The 23,778-nt window shown below is 51.5% G+C and overlaps 2 protein-coding genes across 4 annotated transcripts; both read right to left on the reverse strand.

Annotated features, from left to right (window-relative positions):
* Positions 1-5,480: 5,480 nt before the first annotated feature.
* On the reverse strand, positions 5,481-13,788 carry CNPY3 (canopy FGF signaling regulator 3). Of its 3 annotated transcripts, XM_060021805.1 has the most exons (7): positions 13,469-13,776; positions 9,543-9,666; positions 8,831-8,885; positions 8,631-8,753; positions 6,531-6,653; positions 6,178-6,295; positions 5,481-5,853 (listed from the first exon to the last, which is right to left on the reverse strand). In XM_060021805.1, the coding sequence occupies exons 1-7, from the start codon at positions 13,641-13,643 to the stop codon at positions 5,630-5,632; spliced, it is 942 nt and encodes a 313-aa protein (XP_059877788.1). In that variant the 5' UTR covers positions 13,644-13,776; the 3' UTR covers positions 5,481-5,629. The 3 variants fall into 3 exon arrangements, 2 of the variants coding, with proteins under 2 accessions (XP_059877788.1, XP_059877789.1); XM_060021806.1 differs by lacking the exon at positions 8,831-8,885 and having other exon boundaries at positions 8,631-8,727; positions 13,469-13,770; XR_009520822.1 differs by lacking the exons at positions 5,481-5,853; positions 6,178-6,295 and having other exon boundaries at positions 8,631-8,727; positions 13,469-13,788.
* A 3,226-nt stretch (positions 13,789-17,014) lies between these two features.
* PTCRA (pre T cell antigen receptor alpha) lies at positions 17,015-23,076 on the reverse strand. The gene is made up of 5 exons (XM_060021269.1): positions 23,019-23,076; positions 20,159-20,188; positions 18,985-19,305; positions 18,089-18,133; positions 17,015-17,484 (listed from the first exon to the last, which is right to left on the reverse strand). Exons 1-5 carry the CDS (start codon positions 23,074-23,076, stop codon positions 17,015-17,017), a joined length of 924 nt encoding a protein of 307 aa, XP_059877252.1.
* Positions 23,077-23,778: the final 702 nt, after the last annotated feature.

Here is a 23,778-nt window from a genome sequence, read left to right on the forward strand (position 1 = left end):
TAAACTACTTGGCCTTAAGCATTTCTTGGCTACACTGAGAGGATGTGCTGCAACCTGTTTACTCACTCCCCAAGCTCTGAACATTTAAAATGCTCCCACAGTTTTTCAAAAGAGTGAACATGTGGATGGTTATGATGAAATTATTTTCCAAATGAAATTTTTCTATTAATTGATGCTGTCACCCAAAACAAATGTTTGTTTCAACCTTCTCTACATGAAGATATTATTCATTGGTATTTCATTGGGTAGAAAATTGTATTTAATTGTTGTAATCGTCTTTAATTATCACCAAAATGTACCAAGTAATGGCAGTCCTTCATTGCTAAATTGTTTGTCCATGTCTTCTACCCACTGAAATATATCAAAACCGCCTTTTGTTTTACTTGGTTACTCTATGTGAATTTTAGATAACCCAAACCCAAATTTAGATAACCCTGGGCCATGGAAGACAAGGTCACAGAATATAAATCAATTTACAGTTTGACTTAGCTGAAAATAAGGTGCTATTTTTAATATGCAATGCTTATTATTTGCAACTGGCTGAAAAGACTAAATTCTTCATCCCCAAATGTATAATATGTTTGCAAAGAGATTTTAGGTTGGGAACATGGCTGCAACTGGACAAACTCCAAGGCTATACCTATTTGAGGACACATGAAAATCTTAGAATTGTGAATTATGTATACACAGTAACTACAAATGGAAGACATTCTGGCTGGTTTTGTTTTGATTCAGAACAGGTAGAAATACATTGCTCAGAGGAGGGATGCCAATCTCCAAACTCTAGTCCAAGCCGCTGGAAAAAACTCTTCTCTGCTGACTATCTGTCCAGATTGACCATTGGGATGCCACCCACCCACATGAACTCTGCTAGCAGATTTATTACAATGGATCCTTTTTTAGCCTTTTCAATATATGATGACTCACTCTGCTTTAATAAAGCCCTGTCAAATGAGTATAAAATTGGTCCCTACATTGGTGGGTTATAACACTAATTAATGGTGGCTACATTACTTTCTTTTTTTTTTTTTTTTTTTTTACATTTTTGGCCACGTGGCATGTGGGATCTTAGTTCCTGGACCAGGGATGGAACCCGTGCCCCCTGTGGTGGAAGCGCAGAGTCTTAACCACTGGACCGCCAGGGAATTCCCACACCTGGCTTTTTGAGTGTCCTGTTTTGTTTTGTTTTTTGGACAGAGAATCTTTTCTATTTTAGAAAAGTAATGATGGTAGGAGACGTTGCCACCCCTGGAGCTGGTTGGCCCACTTCTCCCGTCTCAATGTGCAGCTACGTCTCCTGTAGAGAATCACACCCATTTTAGCGGAAGTTTAAGCTCTGTTGGCCTGGATAAACTTGATAGATGGAGAGTACACTTTTAAAGAAAGAATGAGTAAAATTGGATTCCTCTTAAAGACACTGTAGAGAAGCCAGGTCGTGAGGGCAGCGTTAAAGGTCAAGCTTCCTTTAAGCTATACAAAACTGTAAACTTTGAAAAGGGAGAAAAACTTGGTTAATTCACTCCTAACTGCATGTCCAACCTTAAACTCTGAAGACATAAATAGACTAGTGGACAGCAGCTGGTCTGCTTTCTAGAAGAGAGAGCCATGTCTAAGGGGAGGATGGTGGACGAGCCAACCAGCTATGGCTGCAAGATTCTATGGCATGGAGGCTATGCCCCGGGGCACTGAAGCCATTCCATCTGGGTTCAAAACCTGGCTGGGCCACTTCCTAAATGTGTGGCCTGGACAAGTTTTGTAAACTTTCTGTGCTCTGTTCATTCAACAGATATTTATTAAGCAGCTACTCTTGGAATTCCCTGGCAGCCCAGGGGTTAGGACTCTGAGCTTTCACTGCCGAGGGCCCGGGTTCAATCCCTGGTCTGGGAACTAAGATCCCACAAGCCCTGTGGTATGGCCGGCGGTGGGGGGGAAAGCAGCTACTCTGTGCCGGGCACCGCTCTACTAAGCACTGGGAATATAGCAGTGAACAAAGTAGACAAAAATCCCTGTTCTTTTTGTAGGGTGTGTGTGGGATGTTTCTGGAGTGATGGTAATAATGTTTCACAATCTGCATGCTGGTGACTTTGGTGTTCAGTGTGTAAAACTTCATTGAGCTTACACTTATGTGTACTTTTCTGTAGGTGTATTTTACTTCGATAACGTGTTTAAAAATCCATGGCCTTGTGTGGATCACAGCTGTATTAAATGAGTTAATTAAAGCATGTAGAGCTGTGCTTGCCACATAGTAACATGCACTCAAAAAACAGTGGCTACTATTATTATTCCAGTGAAATTTCTTAATAGTGCAAACCAGGCCATCAGTGGATGTTCAAGAGGGATTCAGCTGGCTCTGCTGCTAGGATTAGTACACAGAGTCCTTCCACAAACCAGTTAGGCATGGACCATGCATCTGTCACGAAAAAAATGTGTTTTTCTTTCAAGATCAAAGATATGAAGAATTTTGTTCATACTTGTGAACTAAAGTGATTTAGGGCTGTTGTGCACATGTGGACAAGTTGTGAACTGCACAAGGTGTCCTTATTTAAAGGGCTTCCATTCAAACTGCAAACCTCATGGGCTTGTATATTTATTATCATTTTCTGGCAGGAATTCTGGCAGTCAAGTGTCTTATTCTAACAAAACTTTTATTAAAACAACTTTCTGACAGATGGGGAGTCAAAGGTGTGAAAAGCACCACTTTCTAACTTGCGAAAAGATGTTGCATGAAAATACCACCCAGGAACTTGGAAATAAAGAGAGGAGCCTGCCTCCTAGGAGCTGTTCCTTAAAACGAATACACAGAGGCCCCGATGCAGCCACTTCTGAGACTACAGAACCCCAACCCCTGAGACTTGACTGTCATTGAACTGGAACAAACTGGCCTTGTGCTTTGTCCATCAGCCTTTGTGGTTCTGGATGACAAAAGTCTCCAACAGAGAGACAGATCCTCTCTGGGGTTCTGATAATTCCTGTTTCTGAGGACAAGACTTCCTTCCAGTGTGGCTTCATTGAGGTCTTGGCCCCTCTTAGCACAACACCCGAATTTCTCCTGGTGGAGTGGGTTGCAGCTGGCCTCATCTTAGGACCCGCACAGACTCCCCAACCCAGCAAGTATGAGGGGGGGGCCCATCTGTATGTTTAACAAGCATCCAAGTGACTCTCATGTCCAGGTGAGGGTAGGAGACCCCGTTCTAATTGGGTTTCTAACAAAGGGACTGAAATCAGGTTCACTCGAGCTCAGCCAGACCCCTCACCTTATGGGAAAGTGGGAGGCAGTATCCAGTTCAGAAAGGCTTGTGTGTGTGGTGGGGAGAGGAAAAGAAAAACCTGGGAAGCCAGATCCTGCCTTCTTTCTTTTCTAGGCTGGGCCAGGGAGAAGCTGCCTGCTGGGGTGGGTGCGTGGAGAGCCAGTGAGTGTGCAACACGCCTGGCCTTGTGGGGAATGGGGGGCAAGTGAGGGCACTCATCCTGCAGCAGCCACAGGTCAAAGAGCAAAGCAGTCGCAGCGCTGCCCTCCCTCTGGTCTGGGCCTAGGCCTGGGATTGGGCCCCTGGGCCAACACCCCAGTAAGGGGATAGGTCTTTGTCTCATCCTATTCTAAGGACAATGAAGCTCTGGGGACAGACCTAAGCCAAGTACTGAAGTGCTGTGGGTTAGTGACAGGATGGGGGTGGTCAGAGACTGTCCACCAAATCCTAGACAGTCCAGGGGCCTGCAAATGGTTCCCCAGTCCTGGGTTCCAATCCCAGACCCCCGCAGTCACCTCCTATGCTCAGACCAGAGTCCAGGATGGGACCACAGTCTAGGCTGGAATCTCTGCCCACAGCCCCTTCAACAGGCACCAGTATCAGCGCTGGAGATGGGGAGGGGGGTGCTAGACCAAAAAGTATCATCCTCCAAGGGCCTGTTCTAAGCCTCATGGGCCAGAGAAGCAGCTTCCAATTTGCTCCACTCTCTATGGCCTTGGTGCTCCCAGCCCTGGGGAGCGGGGAGGGGCTGAGCCCGAGTTGGGGGGACCCCAGAGCCTTTTTGCCAGAAGCTGGGAAAATCCTCCTGGGGCACCTCAGCAGTGACCCCTCCTACCTGCTGGGCCCTGCCTGGAGCGTGAGGGAGCCTGGGTGCAGGTGCTCAGGGGATGTGGTGTGGGCGCAGTGCTGGCGGGACCTTCCACTCTTCTCTCCTTTCTAGAAGCAGGGGCTGCGTCCTATTTTCCTTCTAAAAGAGACTTGTTGGTGGGCATGGGTTACGGGCAAGAAACCAAACCAGTTCAATGCGAATCACATGGCCAGTGCCAGGTGTTGGGAGAGGGGCCTTGGGGCTGCGGGAATACAGTGGGCTGGGGTCTCAAAGCCAGGGTCCGCGTGCAGCTGTGCCACTGCCAACAGGACTTTGGGCGCGTCCTGTGACTTGAGCCTCAGTTCCCTCTTCTACAAAATGGAGCTAACAGCGCCCACCCGAGTGCACTGCAGGGTTATAGCACTGACTACTCGCAGCTGTCACCACTATTGCTTCTGACCCACCACAGATCTCTGCCTTCAGGACAGACAAGGAGGTGCCGGAGCCTCCCATCCCTTCTCCCCAGAGGCCAGCCTTCCTGTTTCTCCCTTACTCCCAGAGAACATGGTGCAACCAGCTGTTTTGGGGGGACTGGGGTGTCCTCCCTCCCCTGCGGGCTCCGGGCACAACAGCTAGGAGGCATGGAGTGGTCAGGTGTGGTCATCAGGGAACAAGGTTCAAGACCAACAGGCAGGGCCAGGCGGAGGTGGAGACGAGGGGCGGGAGCTGGTGGGGTCACTGGCGTACACTTTACACAACCAACGGGAAGGCCTTGGTGGCGGGGAGAGGAGAGGCGGGAGGGAGGGAAGGAATGAGGGCAGCCAGGTACCAGGGCACAAGTGAGGCCCCTCCCAGCCTGGGGGGCTCGGGGAGACCAAGAGCAGCTGAGGGGCCCCACCGCATACCCAAGGCCCACCCCTCGCCCCAGTGCCCCCGGGCCCTCCCTGCACTTGCTTTCCCCACAGTCAGCAGGTTCGGCCTCAGGGATGGGAGGATGGGAACAGCCTCCCATCCTCAGCCCCCAAGGCTGGAAGGTGAGGGACAGGAAAGAGCCACAGGGGGCTCCAGGCCCCTCTGAGGGGCTGAAAAGGACTCAGAAATCCAAACGAAAAAGGCCGAAAGGTTTTTACTCTGTGAGCCCTGGGGAGGGCTGGGCAGAGTGTAAGGTGTCCACAGGAGGGGTGGGTGCAGAGAGGAGGAGCTGGGGCCTCAGTCTTGCTTCCCGGTGTCAGTGCCGGAGAAGCGAGGGGGTGCGGGGCTCTGGAGCCCCAGTCCTGGGGTCCAGCTCGACACCTGCCTGTCCGAGTTCACACTGGAGTCCTGGGCAGTCCTCAGAGCGCAGAGCCCGCCTGAAGTCTGGGTCAGGAGAGGAACGCTGGGCAGAGGGAAAAGGCCGGCCTGGGCTGCCCGCAGCTGATCTGAGTTCTTCCAGGGCTGGAGTCTGTCTGCGGCAGAAGAGGCGCAGCCCAGGCAGGCACAGCTGAAGCCTGGTGCCGCTGTCTGCCAGAGCCGGGGCCCAGATCCTCCAGCTCCCAGGTCAGGGCTCTGGGTCAGCAGGAGAGCGGAGTTAGGCTCAGAGCTCCTCGGGGGCGCCGCGGGTGAGGGGGGAAGCCTTCTGGATGCCCTCGTCCTCCTCGGGGCTGGGGTCTCCCTCGAGGCCACCCAGCTCCTTCCTCTGTTTGCTGCCACCGCTGCTGCCACCCGAGGCCTTGGTCCTGCCACTCTTCTTCTTGGATTTCTTCCCCCCCAGGGCGGCTGTGTCCCCCTTCTTGCCAGACCACCGCTCTGCCAGGCAGCCTGGGGCAAGGAGGAGAGACACCGTCAACAGACTGCTTTGCTGGGTGAGGAGCACTGGCTGCGGAGCCACTGGGGGCGGCGACTGGAACACGTCCCAGCTCTGCCTCGTTGTGGCCCCAGGCCCGTTTTGGGGCATCTGAGGCATCCACACGTTACTCTGCACCGGGCGCGTCAGGCCTTGACCCCACCCTGTCCCATCCAGCTCCCTGAGGACAGATGCTACGATGCCCCCATTTCTTATTTCTTTTCTGTCCTCCCCCTACCCACCTCCCCTGAGGGGGAGGCAAACAACACAATCGAGGGCTGACGTGCCCTCAGACTCACTGGTATCCTTGCCCTTCAGCACGTGATTGGCACAGAGGAACTGAGTCAGGTCCTCTTCCTGGTGGTTCCTGTACCAGTCCTCGATCACCTCCTCAAACTCCTCCACCAGCACGTCGCACTGTTAACCACAACGCCTCGCGTTGGCAAAGCCCGGCGCCGACTTCTCCCAGAGGAGCCCAGCTGAGCCCCGCCGCCCACCAGGCTGGTGGCTGATTCCCGAGGAGGCTGCAGCCAGAGGGGTGAAACGACTTGACCACGGTCCCCCGGCTCCTGGTGGCCTTCCTCAGCTGAGGACCCCCCACCACCCAGCTCTGTGCGGCACAGCTGGCCTCTGAGGGCCGAGGGGTCCGTACCTGCTTCTTGAGGTCAGCCACCTCTGCAGAGGTCTCGTTCCACAGCTCGTAGGGGATGTCCATCACTACCTTGACCCCTTTGTGCACCAGGTTGTGTAGCGTCTCAAAGGTCTCCGACATGCCCTGGAAGAGGCGACCAGACATGAGAGGCAGAGACCTTTCCTCTCCCTGCCTCCTCCTCTCCCAGTGGAGCTGGAGGCCCAAGGACCCAGCTGGAAGTCAAGACCCCCTAGAGCTTCTCACACGTGTCCTGACCTTCCCCTCCCCTCTTTGAGACCTGCATCCCACAACCCCTCCACACACACGCCCTGTCCTGCCTCCCCTCACTCCTTCTTTCCAAAAGGTCTGCTGGGGCTTCCCTGGTGGCGCAGTGGTTGGGAATCTGCCTGCCAATGCAGGGGACACGGGTTCGAGCCCTGGTCTGGGAAGATCCCACATGCCATGGAGCAACTAAGCCCATGTGCCACAACTACTGAGCCTGCGCTCTAGAGCCCGTGCTCCCCAACAAGAGAAGCCACTGCAATGAGAAGCCGGCGCACTGCAATGAAGAGGAGCCCCTGCTCGCTGTAACTAGAGAAAGGCTGTGCGCATCAATGAAGACCCAACACAGACAAAAATAAATAAATTTATTCAAAAACCCAAAAACCAAAAAAGCCTGCTGTTGCCCTCAGGCCCTTTGGACAAATACTCCTTTTCCAGGAAATAAGTTGGTCTTGGCTCTTTCCCCTCACTGTGACCTCCCCCATATCCAGGCCCACTCCCTGCTTCGGGTTCTTCCTATGGCTTGTGTCTTTCCTTGAGGGGAAGAGGCACAGGCGAAGCAGGGAGGACTCTTGGTTGCATAAAAAATATTCTTCTCCACGGAGACAACACACTATTTCTCCTCTATCTTTCCAGAGATCATGCACGCGACTAGAAGCAAATATACACACAAATATGTCCTCTCTTCCACCCCCACATTTTACACAAGCAGCAGTATGTATCATACACACCATTCGGCACCTTGCCTTTTTCACTTAATAATATACTTTGGGGCTTCCCCGGTGGCGCAGTGGTTGAGAGTCTGCCTGCCGATGCAGGGGACACGGGTTTGTGCCCCGGTCCGGGAAGATCCCACATGCCATGGAGTGGCTGGGCCCGTGAGCCATGGCCGCTGAGCCTGCGCGTCCGGAGCCTGTTGCTCCACAACGGGAGAGGCCACAACAGTGAGAGGCCCGCGTACCGCAATAATATACTTTGGAGATGATCTTAGTTCAGTTCATAAAAAGCTATCTCATTCTTCGTTTTACACTTTGCAAAATGGTCTACTGAATGGCCACACTGATTTATTTAACCACTCCCCTACTGGTGAATGGTTAGGTTGGTTCTAATTTTTTTGCTATGGAAAATAATGTTAAACATTTTTAAATTAAACATGGATTTATTACCAAGTACAACATTAACACCCATTATAAAGATAAAACCTAAGACTTCTGAGGTTTGATACTATTCACCTAGGTTTCCCAGGGGTTTCTGATGGATCTCCTTTGCTATAAGGGTACTTAGGTGGAGAAATGTGGGAGACAACTCTCCTACCAAACATGGAAGATGCAGAGACAAAGAAACATGGGCCTTGTTGCAAGAAAGCTCATTCTCCAGGGAGAGAAGCATTCGTGTACACAGTAAGCACAATAAATGTCACAAAGGCACCATGATGGAGGTCCAGGTAGGGGCCCTGTGGGCCCAGAGGAGGGACGTGGCAGTCACCGCCCCCCAAGAGTCTTCTGACACCTCCTCTAAACCCTCACAATTCGACACAGCCTGAGTTCTCCTTGCACGAGTGCTTAGGCCTCCGAGGGGGCTGCCACCCGGGAGCATTTCTATCTGGGGCTGAGGCAGGACCCCAGTGGGCAGGCCCAGACCATCAGGGATGTGCCCACTGCCACTGAAAAGTCAGGCCGCTCAGGAGGGGAGGGGTGCCAACAGCAATGGATGAAGAATGGGGAGAGACCGAGGAGGGATGCTCCCAGGGCACGATCTTCCAGTGGCACCCAGACCAGCAGACACACTTAAACATGCAGCCTGGCCCCAGTGGGGATGAAGGGCCAGCACAAACCCAACCTTGGCAAATCGGTTGCTGCCGGTCCTCTCCTTGTGTAGGCTGTAGTCCAGGAGCCGCTTGCAAATGGTCTCAGTGACTTCGATTAACCGTAAGTCCCTGCCGAGACAGCAGCACGAGAGGGCCTGAGTTCCCCTCCTCACCCCCGTGGATTAGTGGTCCGTCCCTCCAGCCCTGCTACCCCAACACCTGCACATCTCACCAACGGGAAGGCAGAGCTGGAAGGAAGATAGGTCATCTGGGGGGGCTCTGAAATGCTGGAACACAGACCAGAGAGACACAATTTTAACAGCTCTATGGGAAGGAAGTTTTGTTTTTGTTTTTTTTAATAAAGCTAAATGATTCAGTAGATTTTTTAAAAATAAAGTAAAATGTATTAAAGTTTGATGTTAAGATATCACTTCATTTTGAAAGGATGATCGTAGTTGATGGAAGTGTTTTTTGGTTTGTTTTTAATATTTGTACCTGGCAAAGTTAGAAGTTGGTAATCTTTTCTTTTTTTCTTAGGCCACGCTGCGAGGCTTGCGGGATCTTAGTTCCCTGACCAGGGATTGAACCCAGGCCACAGCAGTGAATGCGCCCAGTCCTAACTACTGGACCACCAGGGAATTCCCCAGTAATCCTATATTTAAAAAAATTAATCCATAAAATCCAAGAGCCTGGGAATCACTGATAAGGTCCAACAGTCTTGCTTTTACAGATGAGGAATGTGAAGCCCAGAGGCATTCAGGGATTTATGGAGGCCACACAATTAGTTGGGGATAGAACCAGTGGGCAAACTTAGGTCTCAGTTAGAGCTGCCTCCCTTTGGTGGGTCTGCCTAGCCAGAAGGGAGAAGGGAACTTCGAGCTGCTGATGCCTCGAGGGACAAAGCAGACCAGGCCAGTGCCCCCCCTTCCTACCACTTCACTTACGACTTGGTGTATTTGACTCCTGAGGTCTTCCGGTCCAGGATGCCATAGCCCATGTCAATCACTTCCTTGGTCTTGCCAGTTTCCTCAAAGGCTGACTTCAGCTCCACTGCAACGTACTTACACACTGGGGGAAGGAGACACAGCACAGCCTACTGAGTGCATCTGAGCCTTTGACGGGAGCTGGCTCCCAGCAAAACAGACCCGAGTGGACGCCTCTCCGGGATTGGGTTGAGTCAATGCTTGGGGCAGAGAAAGGAGTTAGCACTAGACCACCAAATGGAGCTCAGTAGGTGAAAGCGGGCTCCAAGATCCCACTGCCCCCTGTCCACTCCTGGCCCTTATTCCTACTGGCTTCATTCCTCCCGGCTCCTTCCTGCTCCCCACCCCCACAATCATTTATTTTACTTAAAAATTTTTCAAACATATAGAAAAGCTGAAATGCTGAAAGAGTACAAGGAATAACTATATACCTTCCACTCACAGTCAACAATTGTTAGTAAAAACAAACAAAAAAACAGTCGTTAGCGATTTATCACACTCTCTCCCCAATATATGATATAAAGCAATTTGATAATAATAGATATCAACAATGTACACATTGTTTTTGCTAAACCATTTTGAACGTAAGTAGACTTACATCACTCCTAAACAAGTCATTACGCATCTCTTGAGAACAAGGACCTTCTCTTACCTAACCATAAAAATCACCATACTCGGAAGATTAACAACAATTCCAATATCATCTAATACTCAGTCCATATTCAAATTTCCCCAGTTGTTCCCCAAATGTCTTTTTAAAATTTTTTATTTATTTAAAAAAATTTTAAATTAATTAATTTATTTTTGGCTGTGTTGGGTCTTCTTTGCTTCGCGCCGGTTTTCTCTAGTTGTGGTGAGCGGGGGCTACTCTTCATTGCGGTGCGCGGGCTTCTCATTGCCGCGGCTTCTCTTGTTGCAGAGCACGGGCTCGAGGCTCACAGGCTTCAGTAGTTGTGGCATGCGGGCTCAGTAGTTGTGGCTTGCAGGCTCTAGAGCACAGGCTCAGTAGTTGCGGTGCACAGGTTTAGGTGCTCCATGGCATGGGGGATCTTCCTGGGCCAGGGCTCGAACCCGTGTCCCCTGCATTGGCAGGCGGATTCTTAACCACTGCGCCACCAGGGAGGCCCCCCGAAATGTCTTTCATGGCTGTTTTATTTCTTGATTTCATATGTTGTTCCAACACCAGCTCTCTGTTCCTACCAAATTAATTTGCTCTATTCCCCCCACAGGCCTGTTTCTACTGTTTTTGTTCATTTATTTTCTCATTTCCTCTTACGCTTCCTTGAACAGTTATTAAGCAACTCCTGTGTCAGGCACTGCCTGGGGATACACAGACAGAAAGAAGGTCCCTCCCTTCTAGATACTCAGTCTAATGGAGCAGAGAGAAGTGTAAACAATTACCATTGCATAAGGAGTGCTACCACTGAAAGTGGGCAGTGCCTGGGGCTTCAGGAAAGTGCATGATGTCCCCCTTCAGGGGTTGTCTGTCCATTCTCCTAACCTCACCTTAAAAACTCCCTCCCCCAGGAAGCCCTTCTGGATGAATCCCACCTGCTCTTGATTTCATTCTGAGACTCTGCAGGATCCATGCTCTCACTAAGGGCCTCCGTCACCTCATGTGTCTCTCTGATTCGACTACAAGGGCACTCAAAATGAGGATCACGTACTGGATTTTTTTCTTTATTCCTCTAGTCTTGGACTTTATCAGTTGGATCCTTGATAAATATTGCTCAGAGAGACTGTGCTGGTGCTCGAGCAGCTTCTGACGTCTCCGAGTGGAACGTGGTCTGCAGGCTAAATGCCATCAGCGTTGTTATAACACCAACAGCAGAGTTGGGTAGAAAACCAACTTACTACTGAAACAAATAAATCCCCTGCAGGCTTGTTTGGTGAAATTTTATAACATAGGCATTAATAGATGGCTTGGAGAACTTGGAACACATGAAAATTCCAAAATGTAAGCCAGTGACCTCAGAGTCTGCAATGAATTGTGGGTGTCTCACCTCCCTGGCTCTCCATCCAGGACCATCTGGGCTCCCTCCCCTCTAATGTCCTGTACTGTGTACAAGCTCATCATTTTTCTGGCTCCTGTGCCCCCCGCCTTCCACACCCTCAACATGCAGTATGCCAGGCCCCGGAGGTTGGAACCCATCAACTCATCTCTCTTATACCCATCAACCAGAACCTTGCTGCCCAACTCTTCCAAACCTTACCTCTTCAAGACCCCCTCTGGGGGTCCCACCCAGAGCCAGACTTGGAGGAGACTCATGGCACAGACCCCAGATCCTCATGCACATCCACCCACTTTTTTCTGGGCAGGTTCTCCTTCCTCTGTGCCAAGGCCGCTTCCACTCAGGCTACTGAGCCAGGAGGCAGGATTTGTTGGCCAGATAGTCAGCATTTAATACCAAAGATGTCACAGTGATAAGTAAAAGTAAATATACATGATTAAGAGGAGCCTAAGGGTTGGAGTTTGCCAAGCCTTCCTATGACTGAAAATCCCTTTAAAATTATTTTTATTAATTACCTACAAAATCAGGTTGGACTAGAATGATCTAAAGATCTTTGCCAAGCTCTGTGCTATTATGAGTCTAAGGAAAAGAAATGTGAACTTCTTAGGCTATGAGAATAGTAAGAGAAACAGTAAGGGCTCTTTGGTATTAGAATAAGATAGGAAATGAGAAGGGGAACTGAAACCCCCAAAAGATGTTGGCTATGACTAAAAGAAGAGTGAAAGAAAGGAAGGCATCATAACCCTCTGACTGTCTATTCAAGACAGTGGGGGAGAAAGTAGAGGCTAGAATCCACATTGGGAAGCCGACCAGTGAGGTCAGCTCATCTCTGAAGCATCTCACCTTTAATCTCTCAAACAAAAAGATTATGCTTTCCAAACTACCCCCACTTCCCAGTGCTTGGGGAACCTCTGGCCGACCGTATGCTTTGTGTTAGGATGCAACAAATTTATAGCCAACTTTCGTGGGGGGCTGGGGTTAGGGAGGGGAGAAGGAAGGAGTGGGTGTAAAGGCCTGAGGAGGAAACTGAGAAATGGAGGGGAGGAAATAAAAGGTAGGCCCTTCCCAGTCCTGAATCGCTGGTTTGCGTGCTGGCGCTCTTTTCTCTTTCCCACTCCCTCTCCTTCTCTCTCTCTCCAGTGCCACACCTTGGGAGGCCTTTGGGATTCACTCTTTTCCCATATTCCTAAAATCTCCCTCTCTCAGGAAGTTCCCCCAGGCTCTCTTCTTCTCCTAGAGTGACCCCTTCGGCCTCAGACCCTCCTCCCCCCTCCACACACACCCACAGCGCCCCCACCCCCTTCACTCATACTTATTCCAAACACAACTACTGGCTGCTTACTAGGCACTGTGTGAATCGCTATCTGAGTCAAGGTCGCTGCCCGCAGCTCACAGCTAGTGGGGGAGACTTCCAATGACACAAAGTAGGTTGCCGTGAGGGCACAAACGGAGCGTCTCAAGCTCTTCTTCCCCCAAGACCAGTCATGTGGATCTTTTCAGTTCCTCAAACTTGTCCTTTGCTTGTAGGCCTCTCCATCTGTGGCTTCACTTCTCTTCACCCGGCTAACTCCTAATCGTTCAGGGCTTCCTGGACGAAGCCTTTCCCCCCATCTCTGGGCTAGATTTAGATGCTCCTCACCCAGCCCCCAAAGTTCTGTGCCTCCCCTACCACGGCATCTACTACCCCGATTATAAGTGCTTGTTTTCACCGATTTCTGAGCTCCAAGTGCACTGAGACCTGAACTCTCGCCCGCCCCTGTGTCCCCAACATCCAGCACAGGGCCAGGCACATAGCAGGTTCAGGGAGTGGAGACCCGCTGGAGAGCCCAGGGCCTTCGATCCCCCGACGCTCCTCCTCAAGCCCCGCCCCCTCACCTTCGCATTTGCTGGGCAGTCGAACCCAGTCGGTCTCCTCTGCTCGGGCCTGCCTCGGGCCCAGTTCCGGGGCCGCCAGAAGTAGCAGCAGCAGCAGTAGCAAGGGGAGAAGCAGAAGACAGCGGGCCCTGGGCCCGGGCCGGGGCCGGGACGCGGGCTCAGGTAACGGCTCCATGGCCCAGCCGGACCCGACCCGAGCGGACCCGGCTGCGCTTCCTCCGGCTGCGCGAGCTAGGCAGCTTCCCGGAGCCGCTTCCGGGACTGCACACGTGCCTCAGCGTAACCAGGGCAACGAGGAGCCCCTCCTGCCTACTCCCGCTTTAGGCCGCCTCGTCCGGCCCCCAGAGCCGACGAAGGCCCGCGGACTAGGCAGCCAATGGGCTTTTCGGGGTTTGCCTTCTAGCGAAACGGAGAACGATCTTTTTTCGGCCTCGGCCAATGAGAGAGCGGATGGTGCCCTCAGTGACCTATGGCAACATCTTTGCCCATCCCATAACGGAGGCTCTGGGTGGGGCTGGAGGACCAGGGCTAGGGAAGAGGAAGCAGCGCCCTGGTCCTGAAAGGTATAGGAAAGAGAGTCTTCACTGCCTTCTCCGTCTCCTCGCAGGTCGCTTCTCCCCTGGGGTCATTATGAAGCTAGTACTAACTGAGCACCAGTTTTTAAATTTTATTATTATTATTGCTGCTGTTGTTATTGTTCTAATTGCCGGTCACTCTAGTAGGCGCTGTGGGTGAGACTTGGACGATTCCAAGAGTTCCCAGCCTTCAAACAGGGCCCAGTAACCCTAGATTTGTCCCAGTGAGAACTAGAACAAATCATTTCCTCTCTGAGCCTCAGTTTTAATCTGTATGATGACAAAGTGATCCTCCTAGCTGCTGTTCAAGACTTGCCTGTTCCTGCGACGCTCAAACGGGTTAATAGAATTAAGGCTTACTGAGCAGATTGTAAAAAGTTCATGCAATAATTTTCTTTTTAGTGTGTAATCTGGCTCCCTTTTCTGGCCTATTGTTTTTTTCTTTGGATTCTGAGCTCCCACAAGGCAGGGACTTGGCTAATGAATGATTGATTTCCCTTCCGCTTCCCCAGCAACAGGGTGCCTAGCACAAGGAGTTGCTCAGTGAAACCCCCTTGTGCTGTGTCATCAAGAGGAGGACTCTCTGGGTCTTTGGGGCTGCTTCAGGCTGGCCCTGAGCTCAGTGTTCTATGGACACGCACAGACCAAGGCTGCTTCTCTGGGAGGTTGTCTGCAAATTCCATTTTTGTCCATAAATCCGTGTTTTCCAGTGTCTCTTGTTTCCTTTCTAGAGGTTGGATATTTATGCTATTTTATAAAGACTTTCAAGGACTGATGCTCAGGCCATTGACTTGTCATTTCCTGATCTTAGTTTCTTTTTTTTTAATTAATTAATTTATTTATTTATTTTTGGTTGCGTGTGGGCTTTCTCTAGTTGCGGCGAGTGGGGGCTACTCTTTTTTGTGGTGCACGGTCTTCTCATTGCGGTGGCTTCTCTTGTTGCAGAGCACAGGCTCTCGGCGAGCGGGCTTCAGTAGTTGTGGCTCGCGGGCTCTAGAGCACAGGCTCAGTAGTTGTGGCACACGGGCTTAGTTGCTTCCAGGCATGTGGGATCTTCCCGGACCAGGGCTCGAACCCCTGTGCCCTGCATTGGCAGGCGGATTCTTAACCACTGTGCCACCAGGGAAGCCCCTGATCTCAGTTTCTTAGCTTAAAAGAGTTGTGTGGGTGACAAGGCACTTTGGATAGGCAGGAGCTGTGGTATGTAGAATTCCACAGTGTAGAGGGTCAGGACATTGTCCTGAGGTCCTCCATGCTCTCTAGGCTTTAAACGACTTGAGGAGGCTCAAGAGTCTGGCCAGGAACCCTCTTGGGAAATAACATTAATGCAGCCACAGTGGGGATTCAGAGTCTGGGGCAGGGCAGGATTGGGGGAAGGGGGGCAAGATGGGTAGGAGCGCTGAAGCTAAGGGAAGCCTGCTTCCAGGATAAACAAAAGGGCCTCTGAGAGGACATTTACGGAGACACAGATTAGTTTGGCAGGAGCCCTGGGCTCAACATCTGGGCTGAGAGCTGGGAAGGGACAGTGGCTGGAGAAATTCTGAGATTATGGCTGGATACGCCCCCACCCCCACCCAGCCTACCCCTCCCTCATTCTGTGTGTTAGGGAAGGAGCCGGCTCTGTGGGGATGGTGGACAGGTTGATTCCCCAGAAGTTGTGCCCTGTCCCTCCTTGAAGGATCCAGAAAAGAGCTGGGAGAGTCTCCTTACAGGCTGGTGAGAGATGAACAATGGAGGAGAGGTGAGGGTTTTCGTGGAAGAGTAGCTAAAAGGACAAAGGGGCTCTGGCAAGCTGGGAGTCACTGACGCCATGTGTGTGGGGAGTGTTAAGAGTACAGTTCCTCCCCGCCACGTTGGGGGAAGGAAGACTGAAGTAGGGCCATTGATCCAGGGAACTGTCCTGCACTGCCCCAGGGGACATCTGGATTCACATGAATGCACCCAGAGATTCTTGGGGTGATTACTGGAGAGGAAACTCTGGAAAAGGCAGGGTTTCCTGCAAGAGCTGGACTAACGGAGGACACACAGGTTACACCCCACTGTGGGAGCCTCATATTCTATCAGTGCAAGAACCCTCTTTAGGAAACAAAACAAAACGAAACTAAAACCTCTTTAGTGCCTGGCTCAGAGTCGAAGCTCAGTGAATATTTGTCAAATGAATAATGACCCTTAATTGATTAATAATGTATAAGTTTGGAATCTGTGCTCTTGGCAGTGGTTATGATCCTATTACTCTGGAATCCTGGCCCTATTTTTTTTTTTTTTTTTTTTTGTGGTACGCGGGCCTCTCACTGTTGTGGCCTCTCCCGTTGCGGAGCACAGGCTCCGGATGTGCAGGCTCAGCGGCCATGGCTCACGGGCCCAGCCACTCCACGGCATGTGGGATCTTCCCGGACCGGGGCACGAACCCGTGTCCTCTGCATCGGCAGGCGGACTCTCAACCACTGCGCCACCAGGGAAGCTCCTGGCCCTATTCTTTTCTGTCAAGTCTGTACAAGACTTCACATCAGGACCAGCGCCCCATCTTCCTGGGTTCATGGGCTCCTCACCCTGACCTCTCAGAGGGGTCAGGGCGAGGGTGAGGAGACAGAGAGGGGGAGGGGGCCTTGCCCCATGCCTGGTGATGAGGAAAGGAGACAGAGTTGGGACCACATCCACCCCAACCCCCAGCCCCACTCTGCAGTTTCCAGGCTCTCACCCTCAGGAAGCCTTCCCAGATTTCTGCCTCCTGTAAATCTGCCAAATTCCCTCCTCCCAGAGCAGACAGGAGCTAAAATATTTTTCATTTGCTTGTGTCATATAAGTTCTCCTTTAATTGTTCTCAGTTATCAGCACCTCAAATGTCCCAGTGTCTGGGTCAATCACCACCCTCAAGGGACTTCCAATCTGATGGGAGAGACAAAGCCTTTTCCCTCAGAAAGCCGTCAGTCTGAGGCGGGGAGACGGAGCCTAGCCCCCGGGGAAGCTCGGGTCAGCTGGAGGAGGCAGATCGCAGAGAAATGCTCCAAGGCTGGAGGCAGGAATACTGAGGGCGGGTCCCGATCGCCACGCCCTGAGCACCGGCGGCCCCCTCCTCCCAGACAGGGCTCCTGGGATCCCGACCCGGAGGGCGGGTGTGAACCCAGCGGCCGTCCCGGGGCTGCAGCGCCGGCGGGGTGGACAGGCTGAGCCGTCGGCCTGTGGTCCACCCATCATTGCGGCGAATCCAGTCGGTGGGGTCTGCGGACGATCCTCCCGGTGGCGGAGGCTGCGGGAAGAGAAGGTGGTCCGCCCACGGGGCGGCGGGGAGCCCGGGGTCCCCAGGGCGAGGCGCCCGGGCCGGGTACCCCCGCGCGGCGGGCGGGGCGCGGAAGCGGCTGCAGGTCAGAAGCACATCCAACAGCAGCAGCTTGAAGAGCAGCAGCCGCAGCGCCTCGAGCCGCAGCACCTGGCCCCGGGTCCCTGCGGGAGAAGAGGAGCCGGTGAGCGGCCTAGAGGCTGGCGCTCAGCCCCACGCACGCGAGAAGGCTCACCAGAGGAGAGGGAACCCAGGGGACGTCCTTCCTGGTGTCTAACCTCAGCTCTGACTGGTGATAATAACACACACCTTCCTAGCCTTCATTTAATTTGATTCCCCAGCAACCAAGGCGATGCAAGCCAGGCAGGAATTAGCATCTGGTTGCAGAGGAGAGACACCAGCTCAGATTTCTGTCTGGTAGGGAAGTAGAACCTGGCTCATGACTGCATCCAGCGGGGGGTGGGACTTTCCTCCGCTCTGTCTTCCGAGGCTCCCTAGACTCCTAAGAGTCTCCCAAGGCTCGGATGCTGAGGCCATCCCTCTGAGCTGCCCAAGGAGAGCTTCAAGGATCCTTCTGCTAGCTCTCACCTGTGCTTCTCAACTGGCGTCCAGGAATTATGCTGGGGTCAGAGGATCTATCCCCACCTGACCCAGGGGTAGACAGAGGCCCAGGCTAGCCAGTGCCCCAACCCGGCAAGGCAGCCTTTTGAGGGGACCCATCAGGCCCAGAGCCCAACAGGGCCTGAGGTCCTGGTTCCTGGTACTCACCCCTGAGAGGCTCCCAGAGGCAGGTCCTGGCTGAGGAAGCCTCTCCTGCGAGTCAAGGAGAAAGGAGTAAGTCATTGGGATGGGCTGTGCCCTCCACCCCAGTGCTATGCCCTGGCCCTGCTCAGGGCAGCTCTTCTTGGAGCACTGGATAAATGGACAAATGAACCCGTAGTGGGAATCCTGAGCCCATCTGCAGCAAGTCCTCTGAGGGGCCCAGATCTCCCTCTCTCCTGGCTGTCCTCCTGCCCCTAGAGATGCCTCAGCACTTTTAGACAAGGAATCAATTTTCTTAGCAGCCTTCTTTGGAAGGCAGTACATTTACTCAACAAACATTCCTATTTGGAGGTTGAGAAAACAAACATAATTCAAAAAGAGAAAGTAAGTCATCTGGTCAATAATAATAACAGCTGGCTTTGGACATGTTACTTAACCTTTCTTTGCCTATAAAATGAGAATAATATGACCTACTTCATAAGTGTAAAGTGTTTACAACAGTGCCTGGCACAGAATAAACAATAAGTAAGTGATAGCAACTTAATATTTAATTATTGTTTGATTCTAACAGGGTGTCATATTTAGAGTGATATAGATATAGATATTAACCCTGGGTATACATAGAAAGATATTAACCTAGGAGGGAGGAGACATTATTACCTCTTGCAAGTCATGCATCAGAGCCTGGATTTGAATGAGATATCACTGTTTCAAATCCCAGAACTCAGGGCCCTGAAGCCACCCTCCTTTGACCCCAGACATCACATCACCTAGATGGTTGGCACTTAGATGCCCTTCATGCCCCCATGGCCTGGATTCTGCCCTCCCTGCCACCATATCCTGGTTTCAGGGTGTGTGAAAGGGGCAGGGAGCAACCACAGGGGCCCAGGCTCTGTCCCCACCTGACAGCTGTAGAGGCTGTGTGCTCTGGCTGTGGTCCCCAGTCCCAGGTCCAGTGTGACAGACCAAGGTCTCCCAGGCTGCCAGGTCCTCAGAGGGCAGGGAAAGCTGAGCCAAGCTAGTCCAGGTGCCATCAGCTGCTGGGGAAGGGCCGTAGGTGAAGGCATCTAGTGAGCTGCCATTCCCAGCTGAGAACCAGATGGGACTCTCAAGGCCAGGGGGTGCAACGTCGAAGACCAGGCAAACCACCAGAGTCTGCTGCTTCCCATCCACCAGCAGTGTGATTGGTGGGGCCAGAGAGGGGAAGGGTGTGCTGCCCACACCTGCAAGAGAGCACGCACTTGTAGGGGGCTAGGTCTGTCCTTGCCCTCCCAGGTCAGGATCTCACATCCTTCCCTCTGGATTTCTCTCCTTCCATCTATCCTTCCACCAACCATCAATCTATCCTTCTACCCACTCATCCATCCCTCTCTTCTTGCATTTACCTATCTAACCACCTTCCTTCCCTCTATCCTTTCATTCTCCCATCTATTCATCCATCCTTTCTTTTTAAAAAAAAAAAATTTATTTATTTTTGTCTGCGTTGGGTCTTCGTTGCTGTGCGCGGGCTTTCTCTAGTTGCGGCGAGCAGGGGCTGCTCTTTGTTGCAGTGTGCGGGCTTCTCATTGCAGTGGCTTCTCTTTGTTGTGGAGCACAGGCTCTAGGCATGTGGGCTGCAGTAGTTGTGGCACACGGGCTCAGTAGCTGTGGCTCGCGGGCTCTAGAGCACACCATCAGTAGCTGTGGCACACGGACTTAGTACTTCCGCGGCATGTGGGATCTTCCCGGACTAGGGCTCGAACCTGTGTCCCCTGCATTGGCAGGTGGATTCTTAACCACTGCACCACCAGGGAAGTTCCTCATCCATCCTTTCTTCCATCATCCATCTCCTCTACATCTCTTCTTTCTACTTTCCATCTATATGTTTTTCCATCCATCCATCCATCCATCCATTTATCCATCTTTCCTTCCTTCCATCCATCCATCCATCCTTCCATCCTTCTGTCACCTATCTATCATACGTGAATCTCTCTGTGCCAGGCACTGGGGATACACATTAATTAAAATATTGTCCCTGCTCTCAATGATCTCAGTCCCATGAGAAAGACAGCAGATGCAAACAAATACTTATAGTACCTTGTGCCAGCCTCAAGAGAGTGGTTACCTCTGAGGAGGAAGGGAAGGAAATAGAATCTGGAATGAGATCAAAAGGGGCCTCAAATGTATCTGTAACTTTTTGTTTCTTTTAAATAATATTTGATTCAAATATGGCAACATTTTAACTATTTGCTAATCTGAGTGGAGTATGCATGGTTGTTTCTTGTATTATTCCCCGTTCTTTTCTGTAAGTTTGTAGTATTTTTTAACAGCGTTGTTTAGATACAATTCAAGTACCATACAATTCACCCACTTAAAGTGTATGTCCGGGGCTTCCCTGGTGGCGCAGTGGTTGAGAGTCTGCCTGCCGATGCAGGGGACACGGGTTCGTGCCCCGGTTCGGGAGGATTCCACATGCTGCGGAGCGGCTGGGCCCGTGAGCCATGTGGGCCCGCCGAGCCTGTGCTCCACAACGGGAGAGGCCACAACAGTGAGAGGCCCGCGTACCGCAAAAAAAAAAAAATAAAATAAAATAAAAAAATAAAGTGTATGTCTGGGGACTTCCCTGGTGGTCCAGTGGCTAAGAGTCTGTGCTCCCAATGCAGGGGGCCTGGATTTGATCCCTGGTCAGGGAACTAGATCCCACATGCTGCAACTAAGAGTTCACATGCAGCAACTAAAGATCCCGCATGCCACAATGGAGATCCCGAGTGCCGCAACTAAGACCCGACACAGCCAAATAAATAAATAAATTAAATAAAGTGTACGTCTGTATTATTTTATAATTAAAGAAACAAAAATAAGTCATGTGGGTACTGCAAACATTTGTCTTATATCTTTCAGAATAGTCCTGATTTTCCAAAAACTTATTCTTTTTGGTAAAGATGACTCATTTAATATACGACAAAATCTTAGTTTTGAATAGTTGGACATCAGGAATTCCCTGGCGGGCTAGTGGTTAGGACTCAGTGCTTTCACTGACATGGCTTGGGTTCACTTCCTGGTAGGGGAACTAAGATACCACAAGCCACTTGGTGCAGCTGAAAAAAAAAGAACAGTTGGATACCTTTTCATATAAATAAAATCTCAAAGGTTAAAACCTACAAACAAGGGACTTCCCTGGTGGCACAGTGGTTAAGAATCCACCTGCCAATGCAGGGGACACAGGTTCGAGCCCTGGTCTGGGAAGATCCCACATGCCGCGGAGCAACTAAGCCCGTGCACCACAACTACTGAGCCTGTGCTCTAGAGCCCTCGAGCCACAACTACTGAGCCCGCGTGCCACAACTACTGAAGCCCGCGTGCCTAGAGCCCGTGCTCTGCAACAAGAGAAGCCACCCTAATGAAAAACCCGCGTGCCACAACGAAGACCCAACACAGCCAAAAATAAATAAAATAAATCAAACAAACAAACAAATAAAAAAACCTACAAACAAATTCACACCATGAGTTAGGTGCAGCCAGGCTAAAGAAATGCCCCAGGGTGCCGGGAAGGGAGGCCGTAGAATCTCGTGGGGACTTAGAGGTGGGGGGGGGGGGTTGTTCTCAAAATATTTCTTTTTTTTGGCTGCATCACGTGGCATGTGGGATCTTAGTTCCCCGACCAGGGATCAAAACTGTGCCCCCTGCAGAGGAATCCTAACCACTGGACTGCCAGGGAATTCCCTCACAAAAGATTTCTTGAAGGTCAAATAACTGACCTAGAAGCAGGAGTATGGTAAGTAGCCCGCTCAGGATTTGAATTCAGACCTCGGTGACTCCAAATCCCACAGACTACCCCACTTGGAAGGATGACTAAGATTTGCTACATGACACAGTGGACCAAGCCTGGGACATGTCCTCAGACAGAGTTGATTTGACTCTTGACTTGTCCACTTAATTTAGAGTCTTAATTGTCCCATTGATATAATGGGGTTAATAACACCAGCCCAGTAAAATTGCTGTGAAGAATAAAAATCATGAATATAAAACACCTTGGCAGATAAGTATCAATACTAATATTGATAAGGCATCACAAACAAAGGGAGGAGAGAAGGCTGGCAATGAGCTCCAGGACCCTCAACCTCCTGAGCCTTCTCAGCTGTACAGAGAGACACACTCCCCTAGCTGAGTTCAGCATCTCCCTCCTCCTTGAAACCTCCCAGGATTGCTCCTCCTCACCCTAGCTGCTTCTTTCCCAGAGCTCAGGCCTCCCTACACGGGCTCTCCCCGATCCACATGGGTGTGGTTTATCTCCCTAGCGAGGGCGAGGTGGTGACATACTGGGGGCCAGCTTTAGAACAAGGAGATGCCCCAACTCAAAGTCAAGGACCTATCCCCACCACACACATGCAAACATGCACAAGCTTCTAGATGAAGCTGGAATTCTCAGAATTTGACTCCTTTGTCTCCAGCCTTGATCTTTGGAGGACCGGGATCGGGGTCGGGGGTCAATACACTGGGAAGTCACTGAGGCCTTGAGACTTCTGAGAGCCCATTTTTAGGGGGAGCTGGGAGTGAACGTGAGACACCCTGAGCCCTGAGGGTAGGAGACTGGACAGTAAGGAGGGTGGGAGCTCACCATGTTGCCCGTGCCCCATCACCCCATATAACACAACACAGCCAGGCTACCCCCCCCATCATACACACCTGTCCAGCTTGCTCCGAGAGGTGAGTACCCTTCTTCCCAACACTGTGGGCTCCAGGAGAGCAGGACTTGGGGGCCCCAGAGCAAGATAGCTGGGAGGTATAATACAATGGGGAAGGGGATGATGGGCTTCTGGTGAGACCCTCCCCAGAGGACCCAGGTACCTCTGTCCTGCCTGCCTGCATCCCTCCCACACCTAGGGACGCCCAGAGTGAGGGAGTAGGCTTGGGCAGACTAACGGGGCACAGAGAGGGATGCAGGGAGGGCGCTCACCTGTGGGCAGGGCTGGACACCCGAGGGCCAGGAGAAGCAACAGCCAAGTCCCAGGCATGGCCCACCTGAGAGGAGGCAGGACCCAGCTGCAGACCTGGGCTGTGGGCTGGGGGAGGAGGCGGCCACAGGACTGCCTCGCAGGCCACAGGCCCAGCTGCATCTCAGCTGCTCCACCACGGAGCCGTTTCCCCAGGTGAAGGGCCCCTCCCACCTTCACCCTGGCCCCCAAACCCAGCATTCTCTCACTCTCTCACGGGTCCAGGGAACTCAGAGTGCCACTACCACACCAGGAGTCAGATGCCACACCCCCTCCCATCTGAAGAGCACTTCACAGTGTGCAAAGCCTTTTCCCAGTCACTGCCCCTGCCATCTACAGGATCCAGAGCACTTGACGGTAGGTCAGGGGCTTAACATACAGCACTTCATTCCATCCAGCCAACAACTGTGAGTTCCATTTCACAGGTGAGGCAACTGAGGCTCAGAGAGATTGAGTGACCTTCCCAAGGCCACACAGCTGGCAGGTGGCAGAGCCAGGGCTTGAACTGTTTTCTGATGGCTGGCCTTACTATAGCCAAAAAGCCCAATAAACTTACTTCCATGTAGTTACAACCCTTTTAAATAGAATTTATTTTTTAGCGCCATTTCAGGTTTATAGCAAAAGTGACCAGAAATTTCAGAGATTTCCCACATACTCCCTGCCCTGTCATATCAAACCTCTTCTTAAAAATAAACGTTTTAGGGAATTCCCTGGTGGTCCAGT

This window comes from Delphinus delphis, chromosome 10 (genome assembly GCF_949987515.2).
Source record: "Delphinus delphis chromosome 10, mDelDel1.2, whole genome shotgun sequence".
NCBI lineage: Eukaryota > Metazoa > Chordata > Mammalia > Artiodactyla > Delphinidae > Delphinus > Delphinus delphis.

What these genes read in the sequence shown, in the direction of transcription:
- PTCRA (XM_060021269.1), bottom strand. Translation starts at nt 23,076, where the DNA reads ATGCCTGGGACTTGGCTGTTGCTTCTCCTGGCCCTCGGGTGTCCAGCC. An exon ending in GTGTCCAGCCCTGCCCACAG is followed by an intron (nt 20,189 to 23,018) that starts GTGAGCGCCCTC and finishes CTTCCTCCTCAG; the next exon opens with AGGTAACCACTCTCTTGAGG. An exon ending in TCTCTTGAGGCTGGCACAAG is followed by an intron (nt 19,306 to 20,158) that starts GTACTATAAGTA and finishes GCTCTCTTGCAG; the next exon opens with GTGTGGGCAGCACACCCTTC.
- CNPY3 (XM_060021805.1), bottom strand. Translation starts at nt 13,643, where the DNA reads ATGGAGCCGTTACCTGAGCCCGCGTCCCGGCCCCGGCCCGGGCCCAGG. An exon ending in GGAGTCAAATACACCAAGTC is followed by an intron (nt 8,886 to 9,542) that starts GTAAGTGAAGTG and finishes TCTGTGTTCCAG; the next exon opens with CATTTCAGAGCCCCCCCAGA. An exon ending in GCTGAAGGGCAAGGATACCA is followed by an intron (nt 5,854 to 6,177) that starts GTGAGTCTGAGG and finishes TCCTTGCCCCAG; the next exon opens with GCTGCCTGGCAGAGCGGTGG.